Genomic DNA, 25253 nt, shown 5'->3' on the forward strand with positions numbered 1-25253 from the left:
ATGGGACAAAATGCACGGGGAGGTGTTATCAATGTACAAGGCATGTCTCCAGGATTATCTCTAGCACTGGGCTTGGCGTCAGGATGTGAGGCACCTTCAAAGAGGCAACTTTTACTTTTGGGCAGTCTAGCTCCACAGTTAAAGTGCACTCTAGAAGCAAGAACGGAGAAAGGATGCGCACGGTAGAGACCTCTGCATTTCTAAAGCAAACAAATTGCACATAAATATTTATTTTAACTGTAAAGAGCTTATGAACTCTGTGCAGACATGAGAAGGGACGCGCTAGAGTGGCCTCCTGTTACTGACCTGAAAGGCTGTTCAACTACAGAATGCTTGGGATGAAACCATATCACTGCACAGTCATACACTGACCATATAACACGCCACACCATTTTCACTTGTTGTTGCACCGAACACCAATACAATTCGCCCACCGCAGCAGGTAGTCGTCCTGAAATGGAAACAAAAATTAAAACAAGGCACATCATCTGTGCAGGGGCTGGAGGTTAGGGGGCAGACGAGGAAGTCAGGTGTGTTCAACACAGAAAAACATTCAGGGCGTGGTTAGAAGACACTGGTGGTGGCTGGACACGACCACAGAGTGATTAATTGGAAACACAGCGACCAAAAAACCGTGGAGCTTGTTAGGAATCTGAATAACACTGCAGGGCTACCGGCGTAGAGGTCACTGGGTCTGGAGGAAGGGTGCAGGCCTGTAAAGGAGAGGGCAGGGTCTTTACAGATTTTTCTACACAGCAGAAAATTAGAGCAAAAAGAGGCACAACATGACGTCACATCGAAAGTATACTTACACCCTCCCACTCCATAAAAAAAGAATACTCATAATACATACATTTACGTCCGCACTCGGGCTGCTGTAAGAAAAGTCGATGAAATGGATGGCAGTCATATTGACGTATACAAACACACATATCGCATATAAATAAGCTTTGACCAATCATTGGCAAAGGTTACCCAGGGGCGGTACCATCCATTAAGAAGCGCTGTAATTACAAGAAAATCATCTAAAATGGATAAGGTCAGCAAAATTAAACATGTTTACTTTCCAGGTTAGTGGTGTGAGAGGATATGGCGTAACATACAGAGCTGCAACTTTATGACTGGATAACTGGGTTGGAGTCTTGATGCCGGCTCTCTACGTGCCTTTAAAAAAAATGCCAATCGGAACAAAAAAAATTAAACAGTGGTGAATCGAAAAATACCGAACCGAAACAATATTACAAATGCCTTACAAATGACAATCCGTACTACAGCAATGGTTGAACTCCATTGAGTGAATGCGTACAGGATCGGGTGAACTTGTACAGGAACAAAAAACCCACATTTCCAAAGAAGTGCAGAAACAAAATAAAACAAGCAATAAATGACCCAGGACCAATTCAAATAAAAAAGAGAACCCCGAACGAACCATAAATAAACATAAAAGTAGGGGGATATTAAACAGGGACAGTAGCTGTGAAATTGAAAAACACACTCACATGGGGCAAATAGCAACATTTCACCAATAAAAGCCTACAGAGTAGATACAGCATGTCTTGAAGAGACAGCCAATGCCTTACTTAGGCGAGACCTAAAGTGATTGCAATGCAATAGGTTTCGCATTACTGAAGGTTTAAGCTGTTGGCATTGCTAATATTAATACAACGCTAACTCTGCAATTGTAACAAAAGTAAACAAATAGGCATATAATTGTTTGTTTTTCTTCTATTTTATCACATTTGTTACAATGGCGGCACCCGCGCTTTAGCGTTAGACATCTTAAGCTAAAGCGCGGGTGCCATGATAACAAAAGTTCATAAATTGGGGAAAAAAACACCACAAATAACAAAAGAAAGGCATGGCCGCCATTATATCAGCAGAGGCGTATCAAGCTGGTTACATGAAAGAAAAAAAAAGAAGGTTTTGCTTAGAGCGTGTCCGCAGGAGAAAGACCTTTAACAAAATACTGCTCAGAGGCTGTATTTACAAAGTACTGAGTAACAACACATGTAACAGGGGGTGTCATCATGGGAGGTTACAAGAAGAGAAATGATTGTACTAAGGAGGTACTACTAAGCCTACTGACCAATGAAAAGCCAACATTTACAAAGGAGAGTGACATGAGCCAATTAAAAAGATGGGCCGAAAGTGGGCATAGCTTCAAGTCCATACCTTAATACAGCATGTCTGGAAGAGACCGCGCGCATGCTACCTAGGCGAGACCTAAAAAGTGAGACTCGCCCAATAGTGAAATAAAATGAAGGATTGGCTGAAGATTAGGTAAGGGAATCTGAAAGTTGTCTGTGCAAATCTCTAATTTCCCTAGACTATCTGTTACAAAAGAAAACCCTGCAGCCTTAGTTAAGACAATCAAAGAGGGGAGCAGTTCTAGGAACAGAAAGGCTAGTAAGACAGCTGCATTGTTATGTAAACAAAAAACAGCTGCATGTGATGTTTTTTCTTTTCAGATAAGGAGCTTACTTAATATCTCCTCCCTAACCTTGTTTTTAGATACAAAGCAGTCTGGAAAGAGGGTAAGAAAATTAAAAACCCACTTACTAGCTCATAGATCATTATGATCTTTTGGAAATGTCCACTCTTTAAAATCCCTCTGATCTGCAGATTTGCAGTTGGTGGGTTATGTAACTACTAATAAAGGGAAGGAAATTACAAAAGTTTGTTTCCATTTCAATCTGGCAAAATGGTTGATTCTAAAAATGTTTGTTAAAATCTCATGAAACAATGGGTTTCTGTTGTACCGGAGTCTGATATAGTTAAAGCCCCCCTATCCAGAAAGGATTTTTAACAAACCATTAGTGGTTATGCCATAATCAAGTTTTCATTCCACTTAATTCTCTTGGAAAAAAAGAGACACAATACATGTAGCACAAGAGGAGAGAAAGAAAACGTTAAAGTGGTTGTTTCTACAAATCACGCATCGCCACATAATTGTTAAATCGCTCTACCTGCTTAGGAAATATATCTGGTGATGAATGGAATGATCTGAATTCAAGTAATATATATTAATATGAGGGATCCATGCAACCTGTATCTCCTGTCTTGGAATGGCCATCTTTTTTATAGCGCACTTAAGAATGGATTTTTAGAGGAGGTTTAAGTCTAAATGATATTTACAGGAGACATGGTTGAGTGAAGACCCCATAATAGAAACAATCATCTGGAGGGTTACTCACATTAGTAACATTGTAGTGACAAAACCATGCCTAGAATTCCTGCAAAGTGCTAATGGATATTGGCAAGTAAAATAGGTTTGTAGTCCAGAACATTAGAACTACAATTTTTGAAATTGATAAATGTAGATTTTGTTCAGGAGGATAAGTTGGTAGGAAAAGTGGATCTTAACAAAGTTGAAAGTGATTTATGTGGAATTATGCATCTTTTTCCAAATGGTATCGTTTATATTTTGGGTAATTTTAATTTTAAGTTTAAACACAAATTATTATAACACAGCCAAATATTTATTGATGACAACCTTATCCCTGTAGAATTCTTTCCCAATGTATTGGTATCAAAACATGCTAAGTATGTTGTGCACTTTGAAACATGTTGGGAAGGATGTATGACGATACTTCGTGAACCAAAACAACGTGTGCCTTTACAACGTGGTTTTTAGTTCGCGATGTACGTCACAACGCATGCTATTACAATGTATGGCATTAGTTTGAATGCCCTTAGAAATTCATACGAAATGCCTTTACAATGGCCCCCATTTCCCCAAATCCTAAATAAAAAAAACCTGACCCTAAACGATCAAACATAACCATAGACTACGACCACCTGCCCATAAACCTTAACAGTTGCATACCCTGCCACCCTCTAACACTACCCAAACCCTTAGCCCTAAACACCAAAACAGTAACATACACTACCCATACAGTACCCCAAACCCTAAGCCCTGAACAGTAATATACACTATCCCCCCTGACACAACCCCAAACCCTAAGCCCTAAACACCAAAACAGTAACATACACTACACCTAAACAGTAATATACACTATCCCCCCTGACACTACCCCAAACCCTAAGCCCTAAACCTTAAAACATACCGTTACCTTTGTTTCCTCGTGGTTCCTGCGCAGCGTCAATGTCTCTGCTCCCGGTTCCAGCATCGCCATTACATCGCATGCGCAAGCGCATCCGATGTAATGGTATGCGTCGCAATGTCTACTAGTAACGTCGTATGCGTTGTAACGCATGCGACGTAAAGCCATGCGTAATGTTACCGGCTCGATAACGGTTGTTCGCCGTTGGGAATGGTTTGTCTAAAACGTTCCAGGGAAGCAAAGCAGCATCACAGACGTTCTGCAATGGGTATCAGCATTGCACAATTGATTATATGTTTATTGCTGTATGGTATTTTAACTAGCTTCGGATCTTAGAAAGTTTAAAATAAGGAGAAAGTTCTCATTGGCCATTACAAGAAAAAATCTATTTAAATTTTGAATTCACAAGATGCAGAAGTCTCCTTTTCAACTTGGACTACCCACATCGCCCAATGACATGTTTAGATGAAAGCCATCCTTTCCAACTCACTGAATTCTGGAATTATTCAAAAAATGCCTAGCCATTGATTTAGGTAGGTGCAGTACAGAGTGGTACTCTGAATTAATAAAGGACGGTGTTGCTTATTTGAGGGTTGGGGTGAAGAAATCTGGTATAGTTGAGGATAATCTGAAAGCAAAATATGTTACTAATAGACCCTGGTTTGAAAGTTACTTTCAACAATTCAAAAGATACCCAAGGAAGATATATTAACTCAATGATATTAAATGACTCTAGAGAATGGAAAATGCAAGCAATTTAAAAGTAAATATAGGAATGTATTGCAGAATGAGAAATTAGAGTTTTACAAGAAACTGGAACAAGCGTCTGACGCTATATAATTCCAAGGACTGTAGAGGATTCTGGAAGTTAATGTGCTATGGAATTTTGAAGAAGCTGCTCTAATTTGCAGAATACTTGAAGAGTCCAGGAAACCTTTCCTAGGAGAAGTGTATCTACCTCTCCGATTGGAACCCCACAAGAATATCAAAGTGGTTCCTCACACGTAAATGTATCTTCTTTTGAAATAACAAAACAAATTATCCACCCAAGTCTTACCAGTGGTTACTCACAAAACCAGGTTAGGCGGGTGGGACAACATATTTGCCCCCAGCTTCTGATGGATTACACAAACTAGTAACTTCTCTGACTTTTGATAAGGGCCTGTGACTAAGCCAGTACACAAAAAGGATAACCCAATATTATTATGTTCGAGGCATATGGGCTGCAGATGGTACATTATGAATAGATCGCCATCTGGTGTTGGGCTCGGATGATTGCACTTTGTTTTTCTCTTGGAGAGTCTTTTGTATCTTGGTGACTCCTCCCTTGGTTAGTAGTGCGCATGGGCATCGGCTCCATCCTTAGATTGTTTTTTTCCGCCATCGGGTTCGGATGAGGATCGAGACGCTCCAGATCAACTTCAGAGAAAAGTGATTTATCGGCGCGTATTCCCTTTCCAATTCGACGGTATTGTTATCGAGCGCGTTTCATTTCCATTCCGACGCGTTGCAAATTCAAAATCGAAGAAAAAACTTAGACCTACGTCGACGAACAAGAGAACTTTCTCGACGCAGTCAAGCCCGGAGTCCATGGAAAGGACTCCATTCAAGAAATGTCCAACGTGTGGTGCTAAGTTCCCACACAAGGACCTACACGAGGTGTGCAACCTCTGTCTATCGCCTGAACACGAATCCAGGGACTGCGAAGCCTGCGCAGCATTCTCCTCCAAGCTAACGATTAGAAATCGTCGAGCTCGAAGACACGAGGTTTCAAGAATGCAGTCGGAGGCGATCCCGGAGCTGTTCGGAGACGAGCTAATGGAAGAAGAAGAGGATCAGTCGGGGTCGGAAGGGGACCAGTCGGAGGTTGAAGAACTCAACGAGCAACAAACCGTGAGTGACGACGTCCCCTTACCGAAAAACCGACCCCGTGCGGTAACGACCCCGCCTTCGAGCCCGGTCAAACCGCAGAAAAAAGTTTCCGACGCCCCGCCCTCGGGCCCGGCAACGAAACCGAAACTGAAACCGAAACACTCGGACTCCCACCATGTCGGATCCGAGAAAAAGGCGACATCGACTTCGACACCGAGGCTACATACAAGGGAAAGCTCGGTACCGAAACATTCCATGTCGAAACATAAACATGGTTCGTCGTCCAAGATTCACTCGATACCCAGGAAGTCGGAATCGAGTAGACACTCGGTGCAGAAGCACCAAACACTGACGATCGAAAACATAAGCACCTTTCGGAACCAGGGCCTTCGGTACCGATTCAGGAGCAACAGACAGATCCCAAACAAAAGATCTTGTTTATCGATCCGCAAACTGGCAAAGTAGTGACGAAGAAGAGAAAGAATGAACAGACAGAAGATAAATCTCTTCCTTCAAAAAAGAGAACACTGGGGACAAATACAACTCCTCCTACTTCTCCTAGACATAAAGTCACACCCTCTTCTCCTATTCCTCACACTATGCCAAATATTCCTACACCTTCCACACCTCAGTCTGATGTAGACAGTGATCTAGGGGAGGGAGAACCTCAAGGGGATGACGAAACCATCCCAGATGAGGATGACCCATGGGAAAATTATGACGTAGGGTCAGATGAAGACAACGACCCAGAGTTATATCCCTCAAAGCCTTCACCACCTGATGATAACACAGGATTTGCGCAGCTCATTAATAGAGCAGCAAAATATCATAAGGTAGATATACATACAGAACCCCAAATAGAGGATTTCCTGTTAGAGACGCTACCTAATGCACAAAGAACAGCAGGTACTCTTCCTAGGTTGAAGGGTCTTCTCAGTCATACAGAAGAAATATTCAAAGACCCAGTGAGGGCTAGGGTGTTAAACCCAAGAATTGATAAAAAATATAAGGCGGCTCCAAAGGATCCAATCTTTATTAAAGGACATGTACCCCTGGACTCGCTGGTGGTCTCAAACGCTCGTAAAAGAGCAAACTCATTATCTACAGGAGAGGCTCCTCCACCTGATAAAGAGTCAAAATTAATAGATGCATCAGGCAAGAGAGTAGCATCACAGGCGGCAAATAGCTGGCGTATAGCCAATACACAAGCACTACTCGCACGTTATGACAGGGCACATTATGATGAATTAGAAAAACTCATCACACATCTCCCCAAGGAACATCAGAAAAAGGCAGATCAGTTAATACAGGAAGGAAAAATAATAACGAATACTTCCATTAAGTGCGCCCTAGACGCAGCAGACACTGCAGCAAGATCCATAAACACCAGTGTAATGTTGAGGAGACATGCATGGCTTAGAATCTCAGGATTCAAACAGGAAGTACAAACGGCACTACTGAACAAACCATTTGATCAAAAAACACTGTTTGGTTCAAGCACAGATGAGACCTTAGAGAAAATGAAAAAAGATACAGAAACGGCTAAGTCAATGGGAGCATTGCAACAGCCAACACAAAGAGGTTCCTTTCGTAGATCCACCTATAGAGGGGGCTCAAAGAATACAGGAACAAATCAGCAATCCACCTCTTTCACACCAACATCACCCAGAGGTAATTCAAGAGGAATTTACAGAGGTAACAACAACAAGGGTAGAGGCCGCGGAAATAATAACAACCGCAACGCCTCAACCCCAAAACAGTGACTTCATAGAACTCCCCCCCGACCACATAACACCGGTCGGGGGACGTCTAGCACAGTTCCTACCTGTCTGGGAAAACATCACATCAGACAAGTGGGTGAGACAAATTATCCAACATGGTTATTGCCTGGAACTCACAGCTACCCCACCAAACATCCCCCCCAAACAGCGTCCAATGAGTCAAGATCATCTGACATTATTAAGAGAAGAAGTACTAGCACTTCTACAAAAACATGCAATAGAGAAGGTCCCAAAAGATCAACAGGGAACAGGAGTATACTCTCTATACTTCCTAATCCCTAAAAAAGACGGGTCCCTAAGACCAATATTAGACCTCAGACCTCTCAATGCTTACATAAACTCTGAGCATTTCCACATGGTCACGCTCCAACAAGTACTCCCTTTACTGAAGAAAGGGGACTTTCTTTCTACACTGGATCTAAAAGACGCTTACTTTCATATCCCAATTCACAAAGCCCACAGAAAATACCTAAGGTTTGTTTTAGAAGGACAACACTATCAGTTCAAAGTCCTTCCGTTCGGTGTCACAACAGCACCGAGGGTGTTCACAAAATGCCTAGCTGTGGTGGCAGCACACCTAAGAAGACAACAAATACATGTCTTCCCATACTTGGACGACTGGCTAATAAAGGCCAAGTCAAAAGAGGAATGTCTTCACAACACACAGAAGACAATTCAATTGCTGCACCACCTAGGGTTTACGGTGAACTACAAGAAATCACACCTGCAACCAAACCAGATTCAGCAATATCTGGGGGCTACGATAGACACAGAAAAGGCAATAGCATACCCCAACCTAATCAGGATACAGACAATGGTCGGGTTAATACAAAGATTTCAACCACAACACTCACTACCAGCACGAGTGTTTATGCAACTATTAGGCATGATGTCCTCCTGCATACTGCTAATACCACATGCCAGGCTACAAATGCGCCCACTACAGGAGTGTCTAGCGACACAGTGGAATCAGGCTCAAGGTCAGATTACAGATCTGGTGTTGGTAAACGACCGGACGTATCGCTCTCTGAAGTGGTGGAACACAGAAAACATTTCCAAGGGACGGTCGTTCCTAGAGCCAATTCCACAAGTGATAATAACAGCGGACGCATCGCTCTCCGGATGGGGAGCGCATATGGACAAATACACAGTGCAGGGGAAGTGGAGTGTGCAGCAAAAGAAACTGCACATCAACTACCTAGAACTATTAGCAGTATTTCTAGCACTAAAAGCTTTCCAAATACAAATAACAGGCAAAGCAGTCCTGATCAGAACAGACAACATGACTGCAATGTATTATATTCAAAAACAGGGGGGGACACACTCTCTCCAACTATCCAAACTAGCACAGGACATATGGAGATGGGCCATTCCTCAAAAGATCTACCTGTTAGCGGAACACCTACCAGGAGTTCAAAATCAGATAGCAGACATCCTAAGCAGACAGTCAGAACAAGTACACGAATGGGAGCTGCACGACCAAATACTGCAGCCATTCTTCCAAAAATGGGGGCAACCAGAGATAGATCTGTTTGCCAATCATCAGAACGCAAAATGCAAAAACTTCGCATCCAGGTACCCACACCAACGGTCCCAGGGCAATGCACTATGGATAAATTGGTCCAACAAATTTGCTTACGCGTTCCCTCCTCTACCACTAATTCCTTTACTGGTTCGGAAACTGCAACAACACTCAATGACAATGATACTAGTGGCACCCACGTGGGCAAGACAGCCGTGGTTCACCACGCTGCTACAACTCTCACAAGTACCACATCAAAAGCTAAAATTATTACCCATGCATCTTACACAGAACCATGGAGAAATAATGCACCCAGATCCCAAACAACTGAACCTAGCGATCTGGCTCCTGAGGTCATAGAGTTTGGATATTTAGATTTACCACCAGAATGTATGGAAATCATTAAACAAGCAAGACGTCCTACCACCAGAGCATGCTATGCAGCAAAATGGAAGAGGTTTGCTATACACTGTAACAGTAAGCACATCAACCCTCTGGACGCATCCACTAAACAAATCATTTGCTATTTACTACACTTGCAGCAATGTAACTTAGCATATACCTCTATCAGAGTTCATCTCGCAGCCATAGCGGCGTACCTACAAAACAGGCAACATCTTTCACTGTTTAAAGTACCAGCAATTAAAGCTTTCATGGAAGGACTCAAAAGAGTCATTCCACCAAGAAGACCACCTTCCCCAGTCTGGAATCTCAACATAGTACTTACCAGACTAATGGGGCCACCATTTGAACCTATGCATAGGTGTGAAATACAATTCCTCACATGGAAGGTGGCCTTCCTCATAGCTATCACGTCACTTAGAAGAGTAAGTGAACTACAGGCTTTTACGATTCAAGAACCATTTATGCAGTTACACCAAAATAAGGTGGTTCTTAGAACAAACCCAAAATTCTTACCAAAGGTAATTTCAGCATTCCACATCAATCAGTCAGTGGAATTACCGGTTTTCTTTCCAAAACCACAAACAGTAGCAGAAAGAGCCCTACATACATTGGATGTTTGAAGGGCCATATTGTACTACATAGAAAGAACACAAACTTTCAGAAAGACAAAACAGCTATTTGTTGCGTTTTCTCCTACACATAAAGGCAATCCCATCTCCAAAGCGGGCATTGCCAGATGGATTGTAAAATGCATTCAAATATGCTACTTAACCTCTTCGCCGCTAATGACAAGGGTAACTCGTCATGGACTTTCCATTGATTTCAATGGAAATTACATTGAAGCTGTAAAATAGCCTTAGCAGTAAAGGGGTTAAAGGCAAAGAGAACATTAACTGTTCCTCCTAGAGCTCTACACGTAAACTAGGAGCATCTATGGCATTTTTGGGAAACATTCCACTAGATGACATATGCAAAGCAGCTACCTGGGTTACACCGCACACCTTCACAAAACACTATTGTGTAGATGTGCACACAACACAACAAGCTAGAGTGGGACAAGCAGTATTAAAAACATTGTTTCAGACAGTTGCAACAGACACGGGCGACCACCGCTAGGGAGAGAACTGCTGTATAGTCTATTCATAATGTACCATCTGCAGCCCATATGCCTCGAACGGAATATGCTACTTACCAGTATGCATCTGTTCTTGGCATAGAGGGCTGCAGAGTGGTACATGCCCTCCCAGCCTCCCCGGAAACCTGTGTCTGTTCCAACATTATCTTATTTAGATACACTTACATGGGCATTCTTATCTGTATTCTACTATACTACTCCATCTAACCCTACTATGGCAAAACAATCTAAGGATGGAGCCGATGCCCATGCGCACTACCAACCAAGGGAGGAGTCACTAAGATACAAAAGACTCTCCAAGAGAAAAACAAAGTGCAATCATCCGAGCCCAACACCAGATGGCGATCTATTCATAATGTACCACTCTGCAGCCCTCTATGCCAAGAACAGATGCATACTGGTAAGTAGCATATTCCTTTTTGTAAATACAGCCTGCACAACGTTAAAGATTTAAGAGCAAAACTATATGCAAAATAATGTTTTAAGACCTAAAATTAAGGGTGGAGAAAAATAATTTTGTTTCTGTCGAACAGTGTGCTTTTAGAATCATTTGACCATATACGACTGTCTCAGTTAATGTGCAGTGGTGAGGGAATCTATGGAGAGTTAGGAAAAATTATTCTGTTGCTTTGTTGATGTTAGAATCTCTTATGATTGTGTAAATCCAAATCTATCATGTCCAAAAAATGACTAATTCGTCTATTACCATTGGTTTATATCAGTTTTAAAGAGCACAACATTCTCAGAATAAGGCCAGAGTAAAAATTGATCACAAAGATTCCTTCTATGAGAAAATATGAATCTTTAATGGGTTTTAGTAGGGATGCTATTGGCTCCAATGTTATGATTATTATTTTTGGCAGCCCTTCTAACTGTCCTAACACAAAATATCTCATGTTGACCAAAGATAGGTGGGATCCATCAGCCATTGAACTGTTGTTGTCCTACACATTTTTCTCCTGCCTACTACAGCATAACATGAGGCAATGCGTCAGCTCACTTCAGCCTTTGGCTAACTTCATCGTGAGTGATGGCCTACCTCTCTTTCACAAAAGCGCACATCTTTACACAAAGTAGTTCCCATCAGTGCCAAGTCAATGTGTGTTGTTCTGAGGGCCAAAATATTTTTCACTTCTTGCCAATTTTCTTTTTTAATTGCGAGAGCCAGGGGTTGTCTTAGCAATAAAGTTTCACATAAAACATGAACAAATAAGAACCGACAAACCTAAAAGGCTGGCAGCCAACGGTAAACATATTGGCTTGGCCTAAGCTTGTTTATTATCTTGTTAATTTTTCCCTGAATACTAGAACATTCATTTGATCAGAGCAAATCCATGCCAAGACAGTTCAAGCGCCTTTTTATTTCGGCTGACTTAAGAATTCTTAAGCCGATTCTATTTGAAAGAAAAGGCCTTTTCATAACACAGCAGCAACATGCTAGATAGATAACACATCGAAGCCTGTGTCACAGTAGACCTCATTGTAAATAAAATAAAATGTGGTATACTTGTAAAGCGCACAGCTACCCACACCGGGGTGTCCCGGTGCTGTATACCGCTGGGGAACCCGTCCTGGCTTTCCCTGTGAGATGGTCCCTCAAGGGCACCCTCAAGGTGAGACCAGGCATCCCCGGCGTTGAAGGGGCCGTTGTGAAGATTAAGCAAGCTATTGCCCAGAGTTGCAGAGTGGAGCCCAAGGTTAGAGTAGGCACCGAGGCGAGAATTATCGAGTCCTCGGACATTGACCCAAGACCCTGCCGCGTTGGGAATTGAACCCTGGTCCCGGGCCGATCTCAGCTTCCGGGTCTGCCGCCTCTAACCACTGAGCCACACTTCTCCACTTGTCCCCGATTATCAGCAGCTTCTTCGTTTTGCAGACAGGGACAAGGGCCCACAGTTCATTTGTTCTTACTACTATCCATCTTACTTTGTTGGCCTGTGAACACATTTAGCCCTGCATTGCTAATTCTTAGTGAAGTTGATACCACTATCATGCTTTGAATGTCATCACACTTTACAGCCTTACTCTTCATTGACAATGTTTGATTCTCAGACTAGGTGCTAGTTCTTCTCCAGAATAAGACTTGACAACAGGACTTGTCAAAGCAATAGGTCTCTAACAGCCTCAGGATCTCATTTGAAGATGACCAATAAATGTTCAGGTAATACCCTGTGGCCATATTATGGAACACAACACTCCGGAGGTAAAGTAGCGCTCCTGGATTTAGGATACAATCCTGGAATTGCGATCCTGGAGAAAATAAATGTGATCAAGTGTGTCAAACAGCAGAGGCTGCTATCACACCAGTTGTTCTCAAATGTTGCATTTATTTAAATTCGCTCCCACCTTTCTGCTTGAAACATCTGTAAAGCAATGCCATGGTAAGACATTTTACCATATCATCACTAAAGGTAGTCATCAATCACCATGGCTCCATTGGGCACTCACCACAACTGCTTCATGCATTAGGCATTCAGCTAGCAAAGATGCTTGAATTCATAGCAGTTTTCTACCCTTAACATGGCAATGCTTTCTCCATACATACGAACACCATGCCATGTACCAATGTCTGCTTTGCTAATGGTGGGTTTCAAACTGGATGATCTAACAGTGAAGAATCGACTGATACCTGTAAATAATACCTTCTCGCATAGGGATATTGATGACCTGGTGTTCGCTTAGCTTATAGCTGCAGATTTTACATCATTATATCGTGGCAAGCTACTGCCACCAAGTTTGCACAATGGGAGAATTGAAATGGTATGTTAGTGTCATTAATCTATGATGCATTTTGCTATTGGTATTGCCTTGGAGCGTTAAATTGTCAAGGTAATTTTCCCCTTTGTGTTTGAGGAATCATCATAGACTGAATTGGCTTGAGAAGTCTCATCACTTTTTTTATTTGTGGTTCTTTGCTTATTTAACTAAGCATGCCTTAATCTTTGATTTGCCAAGTTAGTGTTTTATGGGTGTGGCATGTGCATTGCATATGTGAGTGAGGTAATAGTACATTTGTATGATCAAGTTGAATAAATCATGTATAACACTAATGACAAGATTTGGAAAGGATATAAAGTAACAAGGGCCTGATTTAGGGTTTAGCAGACAGGATGGGTTCGGACTTTGTCAGCTACGTTATCTTTACCCCACACACCAAATAGAGAGCTGTCTGCTGACCCAGCGGACAACTCTGTACATTGGCAGCAACTGCTTCAGTCATGGTGGCTCCGGTCAATGTTTGAAAAATTTGAAGGGTAGCACAGTCAAACATGGAAGCCAGCCATCAAACAATTACAAAGTGTTTTATTTTTCAAAAACAAACTTCCAAAGTAGGAGTTTGTTTCTAAAAAATAAAAAAACGAATTGCCGCCACACCATAGGCGGTTTCTCCCATGGTGTGGGGTCATTCGTTTTATTCCTGTCCCTCAAAGGACAGGAAAAAAACACGCAACTCCATACACCCAAATTCAGCCGTTAGACTATCAGAGGATGTTTTTGTCGATGGCGTACATTGTACTCCATTGCCATAAACCTGATGGTCACCCCTACTCAAAATCGACAGAGTTTGAGGGAGAGGGTACTATTGACAGAGTACCATCACTGCTACACTCGGAGTCGGGCACCAACTCTTGGAACAGCTAGGCAATGAAAATGGGGCAGTATTTTCTCATCGGAGTTAATAGTGGAAATAGTGGAAATCCGTGGAAATAGTAAATCTGGGTATGGGGAACATGTAGCCCATTACGATATTGATCCTGAAGATCTACTAAGAAATTATACTTACTGGGAAAATTTAGTAATTCTGGATCAGATTTCCCCACCCACCGATAAGTCCCTATTTAACACACAGAGATGTAATTTGTTTCCGGAAGTGGAAATCTCCATGGCAAAGTAAAGAGATCCGCAGTGTTCATGTAGATCGGATAATTCCAATGGGACCTAGAAGTAAATGCTGAACATGCAGATAGAAAAATGTATCTGCGGGGAGAAACTATTGTGGAGCACTCCTCACGTTGCACAAGAATGATTATCGAAAAATTGTCATTGGATTTGTATTTTGTTCTTCTGATTTATGACTTTTCCTTCTCTTTCAGAGTGAGCGACATATCTATTATCATCCACGTAAGTTTATACCCTATCTTTTTTTATTATTATTTTATTTCTCATTGAAATGAAAACATACCAAATAATACATCAAAAATTAAATTGCGTACAATAAAAATTATAGATATCAATGAAGAATTGTTTGAGCAAAGTTGTACGTATACCATAAAACAAAAGTACCCACAAAAAAAGAAATTACAACCTAACTACAACTAAAAGAAGGCAGGGATTATGCACGATTGCTATAAGTGGGAGACACCATTACAGAACAGAGAGGACGTGAAATTACAATAAGCATTCCCAATAGGAACTGGAGAGAACTAACATTTCTAGCTTGTCCTATGTATGTTATAAGCTAATGCATTAGGCCTTTAAGTCTTAACTTTAACATAGTTATTATACAGAGTCCAAATGTTTCTAGTGGGAAGCAGCTCGCAGTATGCTTCTGTTTGTGTATTACAAAATATCATATCTCTAGATCATTGGGAAAGAGAGGGTGGAGAACCATGTGACAAATGCATGGCTACTACTCTCTTCTCGACCAGAAGTCCCATGTCACCCAGTTGGAGGTTTTTCCTAAATTCTTTAGAGTAGCCCAATATAGCTAAGAGTGGGTCTGGACTTATCGTTTCTTTAGTGACATCAATTAGCTTGGAAAACGCTTGCGACCAGAAGCTTGCAATAGGGGGACAAAGCCATGCCAAGTGTAGGAAGTCTGCTTCACCCATCCCACATCTCTCACAATTGTTTGTTTCGCGCAACCCACAACGATGCAGTCAGGCAGGTGTGTGGTAGAGTCGATTGAGGAATTTGAATTGTATAAGGCAGTGTCTGCCATTCAGAGAAATGCGCTTAATTGATTTGCAACAATAGCGCCACATGTCATTATCCATAGTAAGTTCCAGGTCGGCCTGCCAGGCCAATCTAGCTTTGACATAGTGATCGCGGCGCAATTCCTGTGTCCTCCGGTAGATATGTGAGACAAGCCGGTTTGGGGAGGAGGAGCGGAGCATGGTGGAAAGAGAAAGTACCTCTGGAGGTTCTAGTAGCTCTTCCCCTATCAGCGCACGTAGTGCGCTTCTAGCCTTAAAATATTGGAATAGTATTAGAGATGTAGGTGGAGGCTCAGTCGACATTAGTTCCTCCCACTCTTTACCTTTCCCATCGCTAAAAAAGGTGCTGATATTTTCTATGCCTAATGTGTGCAGGGCCTCAACCATTTCAGGTGTAGTGAGGACTGGGAGCCACATACACCATGCACTAGCAGTAAGGGGGGTGTACAGTATGGAAAGTGCTTGGCGATTTAAGATGTTGTGCCAGGCATGTGTAGTTGCATTGATCGAGTCAAGAATGCCCGTGTTACGATGTGGAGCGCAGAACAATGCAATCGTCAAATGTGCAGGAGCCAGCGCAATTCGCACTATATGAAGATGGGGAGGAGGTGACTGTTGATTTAACCAATAAAAAGTATGCGAGGACTGGGTGGCCCGTTAGTAGAGGTCTAGGTCCGGGGCGCCCAGTCCTCCCATGGAACATGGGAGAGTGAGGAGTTCCCAGCTAGCGCGTGGCTGTTTATCAGCCAGGGCGACTTTTATCTGCAGCGTTTTAAGACGTTTGAAGAAGTGTAAGCAAATCAAAAAGAGACTAGCTAGAAAAGGGGGTTAGTCTGACATTGTTTTGTTATTGTCATAGCGACTCAGTATTGTTGGCGGTGGCACCTGTTGGGTGTCTTTAGAAAGCCCTCACCCACCAACCTAGTTGGTGGCATGCTTCATCATCGGGCCCACCCAGTGACACCTAGCGTGTCCCGGGTGTGCTTCGACGCCTGATTACAGCGGAGCAGGTATGTCACTGTGTGTGCGGTGTGAGGTGTACAGAAAGGTGAGGTTAAAACGGCTTGGCGGATGGTCCCTGGGGTGAGGAAACTTTATTAAAAGGGCCTCCGTCAGCGGTTAAAAATAAGGCTGAGGGACGTTAGAGGCGGGTTACGACCTCCTACGTCCTAAATGTGTCAACATGTTTCAGCCAGTGCCTTATATTAATCTGGCTTTCTTCAGGACTGTAAAAATATGTGTGGGTTAAAATTAGGGGAAGTGTAGTGTAGTCTATGTGTCTACACGCCCTAAAGTGTATATAACTGTGAGAGGGGGGATTCCCTTCTCAAGATCACGCTTTTAGAGGCTTGCTTGTGCTCCAAGGTTATTGAAGTGGCAAGGGGTGGCCAGGATTTCTGGTCAGCACCAGCGTGGGACCTGTTGTGCCTCCTTCGCATCAACAGAAAAAATATGATTTGCAATACGGTTTGAGTGAATTGAAGTTATTGTTGGACCAGTGTATCTAAATTGCATCTGTCACGAAACTGTATCACCATAATAAACACCACAAGTCACAGATCACAATTATTCACTGCTGCACTTATTTATTTCACGTTCTCATTGTATATGGACAACCGCCTTTTAAAATACTAAAAGAAAACAAGTGTTCTGCAAAGTGATTGAATAATTACAACTTTGTGAACCAGAAAAATATCGTTTGGTGTGTGCTTTTTGCGTTTTCCTTTCAATGGTTTTTCATGAAAACATGCATATGAGTAAACCTATGCCATAAGTAATTGTTGAATCAAAAGAAATTGTATACAATCCGACAGAACCACTTTTTGCATAGTACAAAATACCCAGGTTCTGAGGGTCACTGGGTAACCCCATTATAACTAATGGGTATTCTTCAACAAGGCCAGTCTGCCCCTAATTGACTTCAGCACTCACAAATGTTTGGATATAGCAATGCCACTTATGTAGGCCTTAAAGGCCTCCCAGACGGTGGCGATATGCAAGACCGAACCCTGTTAGTAGCGTAGAATGTCTCTATTGCTTCTAGCATTTCCGCTTTGAACACCTCAACAAGTAAGGAGTATTGGGGGACGCGTCATGTGAATGGAGGGGGCTGCTTAGTAGGAGACGCCAATGTAAGCAATACAGGGGAATGGTCAGAGTAAGTGTGGGGAAAGATCTCGCATTTACTGATACCTGATTCAAGTGCACTTGCCAATAGTCAATTCTAGTATGTAGATTATGCGGAGCTGAATAGTGCGTGAAACCTGCCTTTTCGGATGAGCGAGAGCGCCAGACATCAACTAGTGCCATTTCTGTTTTAGCGCCCAGAATAGCCTCCGCCACCAAGGAGCGACGTCGTGGTGGGCCCCTGGAGCGGTCCAAATCTGGATTTAAGATACAATTAACATCTCCCCCCATATCTGTGGTAGGTCGGGCAATTTACGGACTACGGCCAAGAGATCTTGAAAAAACTGAGGGCAATTGTGATTAGGGCCATTCACATTAATCAGTATGCAGTTCATGGCCCCTTCCTGTACACTTGGATATAACATACCGACCATCAACACTCGTATGCAATTCTTCTAAAGTAATTTGAACCTTAGGGTTAATCCAGGTTATGACTCCCCGAGCATGTGTGGTAAAGCTCGCAGCATGGAGGGAGCCTCGAATTTCACCATGGGTCAGCAGGAGGTTTGCCATCGGCAGGTGTGTTTCCTGCAGGAATGCCACATCAATGTTATGTCTAGTGAGATATGCCATAATCTTACGGATTTTACGTTGATCATTGGGCCCCCTAATGTTCAAAGTCAAAAACCTCAATTCATCCTCCATGGACATTTGAGAGGGGAGGTAGAACTCCAGCTTTGTTATCCATAAATATCCTATTGGTAGTATCCTCGGCTATTGTGTGATGTCCTACACCTTTTACTGTGTGCATTGTATGCAAAAACACTATTGCGGTCTCAAGGGAAGAAATAAAACCCATCCAAAACAAACATAAAGTCCTAAACAGTCCTCCAACCCCACTCCCATGCCATGCCCACCAGAATTGAGCACAGACCACATTCCCCCACCACCCTCCCCTTCCCACTCCTCTATTGAAAATTGGCAACGAGCCATGTAATGTGTAACACACGGGTCCTATCTTTCCTAAGCACTATGACTAACCATCAGCGTTGAACTACACTATAATGAACATGTTGAGACAATCGGGCTTGTTTAACAGAGAAGTAAAAAGTTACTAAACAGAATAGTACAGCTACCCACAAATTAGAATTATAGATAGTTGCCCATAATAAAGTCTGCATACACTGTAAAGACTGTGTTGATTATACTGTCAGAAATGAGAATCCCCTCTACTATAGAAAGTCTGCAAATACTTGCAAGAGTTCTGGACAGCTACATCTCTCCACGCGCGGCCCAATGGATACAGCAGAAAACAGGACTCCAGTTTACCTCGAGCTCAGGATGCAATGAGTCAGAACGGCATGTGATAAATGCCGGCCTGCCGGGTTCCTAGAGTAGGCTCCTTTGGTTCTGGTGTCTTAATCATTGTCGTCCATGCGTCCCTCTGGCGAGCCATCTGTTGTTTCAGGTAGGGTCTTCCCCACCACATCTCTTTTCGGCTGTTTGGAAAGATCCTTAAGTACCTAATGCAGTGCCTTCGGGTCTGAGGAGATTCAGTATGAGCCGTCCAGGTTGACCCGTAGTCTTGCAAGATATAGCATGGCTAAGATGATATTTTGGCCACGGAGTTGTCGTTTGAGAGTTTTGAATTGTCGTCTCGCCTCCTGCACTTTTTTTAGAGCGAAATCACAGAGCCCTCATATTGTAGCTCACCTAGTTCTCTGGCACGTCGCAGGGCTGAGTCCCTATCCCAGTAATTCAGCAATTTGGCTATCAGGCGAGGAGGGGCATAGTGGAATCTGTCTGAGGGAAAGATGGGCGGCACTGTCGGTGGAGCGGTGTTAGCAAGTGGGGGGGGGGAAAGTCGGCGTACTACCAGATCACCACGCCACGTTTCCTATTCACATGTCTGCTGACCACAGCCACCCAGTGTTTGGGACCTCTCCCAGGACAGATTATTGTAGGGGCACGCAGTGCTGCAGGTCTCCCCACGTGGCAAGTTAGAGAAAGGATGGCCCACCCAGGGTGAGTATGGTTGTTCCGAGCAAACTAGGAGCTGGGCCTGTTGTTCAAGGGGGTGCCGACAATGTCTTCCCCCTAGATGCAGTTTCTCCAGCAGGTCACAGTCGCCAAGTGCCAGAATGGCGAATGTCTGACAGGGGCCTCCGCTTCAGTCTCACGGTGTAGAAGGAACCCTAATGTGTGACGTCAGTGCAGCTAATGCAACAACACTTCAACCACAACTTGTAATTCCCACCTGCAGCAGCCTGGCATGCAGTGACTCAGCGCCAAGGGCCACGTCAAGTCCTCCGCAGTAGAAGTAGCCCCTTCTCAGCAGATCAGTATGCCCCAGCCGAGGCCGCTCCTTGTCCACCAGGGCAGCAGCATCTCCCCAGAGCACTGCAGTGCAGGCCTAGGACTGATTTCAGGCCACCAGATGTTTCACAGGCCCCTCAGGCTGTCTCAGCAGACAGGTAGAGGGGACGCCCCCAAGGAGGAGTGACAAGGCACAGCAGCCACAGCATGCGGGCGAGGAAAGCAGGAAGGCCCTGTCTGGAATATGCCAGCGGACACAATGTTCCAGGGGGCCTAGCACTCGAATTCTTCGCTCCCAGCCAAACAAGCGCAGCAGCTAACCTTGGGCAGAGGCGCTGGCGAAGTCGCATATTCCGCCAGTGGATCCGATGCAGGGTGCCAGTCCATCTCCACCGTCAATGGCTTGCACAGGGCCGATTCCCCAGGCCGCCGCCACTGTGCACACGCAAGAAGAGAGCCCCCGCAGTATCCGAGGGCAGGGAGCGGCGGGTAGAGTCACCGGCACCGCAGCGATCCCCAGCGAGGGCAGGCACCTTCCCACGCAGACATCAGGGATCTTCAGGCACCCGAAGCCGACACACCAAGCTCGGGCAGGGGAGCCTCTCTCCACTGTAGGCAGCCCATATCACACATCACTCGTTCTAGGGCAACCAGAATGTCCGAAAAGGTGTTGGCAGGTAGCTCTTATGTAGTGCTGGTCAAATCTGCTCATATCGGACAGGCATCGGCAACGATTGTGCAGGATATTGGCCCCAAATGCGCAATAATTCAGATACTCATTGTAGGACTTGTCAAACTTACCAGGCAAGTGGGAAGAGTGGGGTGAAGCACAAAACTCCTTTCCAGCCCTTCCCTGTGGTCATCACCCCGTTTGAAAGGGTGGGCATTGACATTGTGGGGTCTCTGTACCCCAAGACAGCCATGGGCAACAGGTTTACCCTGGTCTTGGTGGACCATGCTACCTGGTACCCGGAAGCCATCCCGCTCAGGACAGTGACGGCCCCCGTGGTGATTTTCTCCCATGTGGGGTTTCCCAGAGAGGTGGTGTCAGACCGTGGTACAAACTTAATTTCTAAGTATATGAAGTCCCTGGTTCACCACTCCTTAACACCCCCAAGGTAATGGGCTGGTTGAGAGATTCAACCGGACCCTTGAAGGCATGATTATGGGTCTTGAGGAACCTATGAGGCATAAGTGGGACGTACTCTTGCCATGCCTTCTCTTGGCTTACCGTGAGGTGCCACAGAAGTCCTTAGTGTTCAGTCCCTTTGAACTGTTGAATGGACACCCGGTAAGAGGGCCTCTGAGTCTGGTCAAGGAAGGCTGGGAGAAAGCTCCTAGGAAACCTCACCAGGATGTATATAGTTACATGTTTGCCTTCAGGAACCAGACTAGACGATTCAGACAACTTGCTTAGGCGAATCTGGAAGGCAGCCAGGAAGAGATGAAGCGGTGGTACGATCAGAATGCCACTCTGATTGAGCTTCAACCTGGTCAGAAAGTTTGGGTCATAGCCCCAGTGGCGCCCTGTGCACTCCAGGATAAGTAGACCGGACCATTTGAGGTGGTGGAGCGCAAAAGTGATGTCACCTACTTGGTGGACTTGCGATCTCCCAGGAACCCTTTGCGGGTCTTACATGTCAACCGCCTGAAGCCCAACTTACACAGGTCCAAAGTGGGCATGCTCCTAGCAACAGATGCTGGAATGGAGGAGGAGACTGAGCCTCTTCCTGACCTCCCGCCTGCAACAGAGCAAGATGGGTCAGTGGATGGTATAAACCTCTCATCCACCCTGACCCCTGAAAGACAGGGATCTGTTGGGACAATTCTCTGATTTTTTCTCCCTGATTCCTTTTGTCATTGAGTGGTGCATCCATGATGTAAACACTGGAGACAGCACAAGGCTTACAGAGTGACTGACAGGGTCCGAGCTTACATCGAGGAGGAGGTCTCCAAGATGTTTGCCTTAGGGGTGATTGTGTTCTCTAACAGCCCGTATGCCAGCCCTGTTGTCTTGGTCCCAAAGGCTGCCGCACCTGGTGCCACACCCGAACTCAAGTTCTGTGTGGACTACCGAGGACTCCATTCAGTCACCAGGACTGACGCGTGCCCCATCCCCAGTGCTGATGAGCTCATTGATCAGCTAGGGGCTACACGGTACCTCAGTACGTTTGATTTGCCGCCTGGGTACTGGCAGATCACCTTAACTGATGGGGCTAAAGAGAGGTCAGCATTCTCCACACCAGATGGGCACTACCAATTCTAGGTTATGCCCTTTGGGATGAAGAATGCTCCTGCCACCTTTCAGAGGTTGGTCAACAAGGTGTTGCCTGGACTGGAAGATTTCAGTGCCGCCTACCTGCATGACATTACAGTGTTCAGCTCCAGTTGGGAAGAACATCTGCGCCACCTCTGGGAAGTATTGATGGCGCTGCGCAGAGCAGGCCTCAAAATCAAGGCGAGTAAGTGCCATATCGGGCAGGGTTTGGTGGTGTACTTGGGGCACCAGGTAGGAAGCAGCCAGGTGGCGTTCCTACAACCCATGATTGATCCCATCATGGCATCGGAACTCCCCAAAACCCAGACACAGGTAAGAGCCTTTTTAGGACTCACAGGGTACTACAGGAGGTTTGTCAGGGGGTAAGGTTACATTGTTGCACCCTTGACTGAGCTGACTTCCAGAAAGCAGCCCATGAAAGTGAACTGGACTGACACCTGTCAGAAAGCGTTTGACGCCCTGGAGACTGCTATGTGCACAGTATCCATGCTTCAGGCGCCCAACTTCTCAAAGGAATTAATTGTCCAAACAGATGCTTCAGAGCATGGTGTGGGGGCGGTTCTTTCACAGATCAATGAGTAGGGCCTAGACCAACCTGTAGGCTTCATCAGTAGGAGGATACTTCCACAGAAACAGAGGTGGAGTGCAATTGAGCATGAGGCATTTAATGTGGTCTGGGCACTGAATAATTCGAGACCATACTTGTTTGGGACTCACTTCCGGGTTCAGACAGACCACAGGCCCCTCAGATGGTTGATGCAGATGAGGGGTGAGAATCCAAAGTTGTTGAGGTGGTCCATTTCCCTACAGGGGATGGACTTCATGGTGGAACATCGCCCTGGTACAACACACGCCATTGCCGATGGTCTGTCCAGATTTCTCCGCCTTAGTGTAGAGGACTCCCAAGAGGTTGGGTGGTTCTCCCCACATTTCTGCTGGAGGGGACACGTGTTAGACCTGGTACTATTGACGTGAGTCTCGTTTCTATTTTTCGCTGTTGTCTCCTCTGTTTTTTTTTAATATGTTTTTGCTGGTTAGATGCTTTGGGCACTGTGCCACTGCTATTCAGTACCACAGTGCAAGTGCTCCCTATTGTAAATTACTGTAATGGATTAGTGAATCCATAATTGGCTTTTTTGATTAACTTGTCAGACCCTAGTACAGTGCACCATGTGTGCTCGGGCCTGTAGATCAAATGCTGCTAGTGGGCTTTCAGCACTGATTGTGCCACCCACAGAAGAAGTTTGTAAAGTGTGTCTCAGGTCTGCCATTGTAGAGCCTGTCTGCGCTCTAGTACGGCCATGTCGACTTGGTAAGTGCACCCATTTACCAGTCCCTAAACCTTCCCTTTTCTACATGTCATCCCCCCCTAAGGTAGGCCCTAGGGCAAGGTGCATTGTATGTGAAAGGTTGGACATGCCCTTTTGTGTGTGGCAAGTCCTGATAGTGAATTACAACCAATTTCGTTTTTTACTATTGCAAGGCTACCTCTTCCCAGGAAACATCCTTTACATTGTGGTGATTACATCACGATGCATTTAGGACACTGCCATTAAAATGCAAGCGTTACATCGACTTGCACTGGAGGGCGCTATAACCTAAGGAATAGTAAGATTTAGGGTTCCAACACCTTCCCTACTGTACGTAGACTGGTGTTGGAATAGTAATCTTACTACCCCTAAGTCCAGCGCCCTCCAGCGCAAGTCGTTGTAAAAACTGCGGTTTTACATACCGCGATCATTTTGTTCACGTTGTAACATCACATATTCCCTGTTACCCATAGGCCAGAATGGGCAGTTTGATTGTAACATATTTTAATCCTAACTGACCCAGGGAACATGGTAGAAACCCGAATTTAGTATGCCTGAACTCAGAATGATAAAATACACCTTTTAGTGAAGTTGGTTTTAACATTCTGTGTTTGAAAAAAACACTTTTAGAAAGTCGGTATTTTATTGCCTAATCCATCCAGCCTGCCTCTGCTAGGTTGTGTATTGCATATCTGATAGAGACTTTTAGCCGCAGATTCCTTAACTTAGAATATACCCAGGCGGCAGACTGGTCCGGAAAACTTTTGTGCAGCAGCACCTCTGCGTGCCGGGGGCGGCACCATACGGCACCGCCCTGACGTAGTCTATGGACGTGACGTCAGCGGAGCCATATGTGCCCCGCCAGGCGCGCCAACGTCAGTTTTCTTCTTTTCCGCATAACGACGCGGAGTCTGGAAACCAGCAGTTCCTGGCCTAGTTTTGGGCTTTTTCGACACTGTTGGTGTCGCCCCGGAACAGTGTACAATGCCCTCTGGGTTCAAAGCCTGTGAGGCCTGGGCGCGTCAGATGTCTGGCACTGACCAGCACCTTATTTGCATGTGGTGCCTTGTAGTGCACCAAGTTTCCACGCAATGTGACGTCTGTCAACCGATGAAACCGAAGTCCTTTCGGGAACGCTGTATGAAGCTGTTGGCCGCACAGCTGTGTGCCCAGCCTCTTCTCGTTGCCTCTCTCCCTCTCCAGAGGGGACTCATTCCCGAGGCTGCTCTTGCGACCGGCACCCTAAAACATTTATGCGGAGCCGCAAGCGTCCATTGAGGTCCAGCTCTCGTAGGCTTGCTGCTGGCGCCCACTCCTCATGTACGGGGTCAGCTACGGGTGCCCGGAGGTCACCTCCTCCATACCCTCTTTTACCAGGAGTTGGAGCGACGCATGCCCAAATGGAGTCCTACTCCCAGGCTCTTCAGGCCTACTTTGAGTCCCCCTCTCTCCCTGGTGCGACTTCGGGCCACACAGAGACGGAGGGTACTCAGGCTGGACCCTCGT

General features: G+C 44.9%; 1 protein-coding gene across 1 annotated transcript in view; it reads left to right on the plus strand.

Moving 5' to 3' along the window:
* The window catches only part of LOC147701707 (uncharacterized), a 332276-nt gene that overhangs the window by 166004 nt on the left and 141019 nt on the right, over positions 1–25253 (plus strand). The window contains exon 4 of the mRNA XM_086928690.1: positions 14874–14901. Coding sequence (XP_086784816.1) covers positions 14874–14901 — 28 coding nt within the window. The remainder of the gene's footprint in view (positions 1–14873; positions 14902–25253) is intronic.

This window comes from Lissotriton vulgaris, chromosome 7, assembly GCF_964263255.1.
Source record: "Lissotriton vulgaris chromosome 7, aLisVul1.2, whole genome shotgun sequence".
Taxonomy (NCBI): Eukaryota; Metazoa; Chordata; class Amphibia; order Caudata; family Salamandridae; genus Lissotriton; species Lissotriton vulgaris.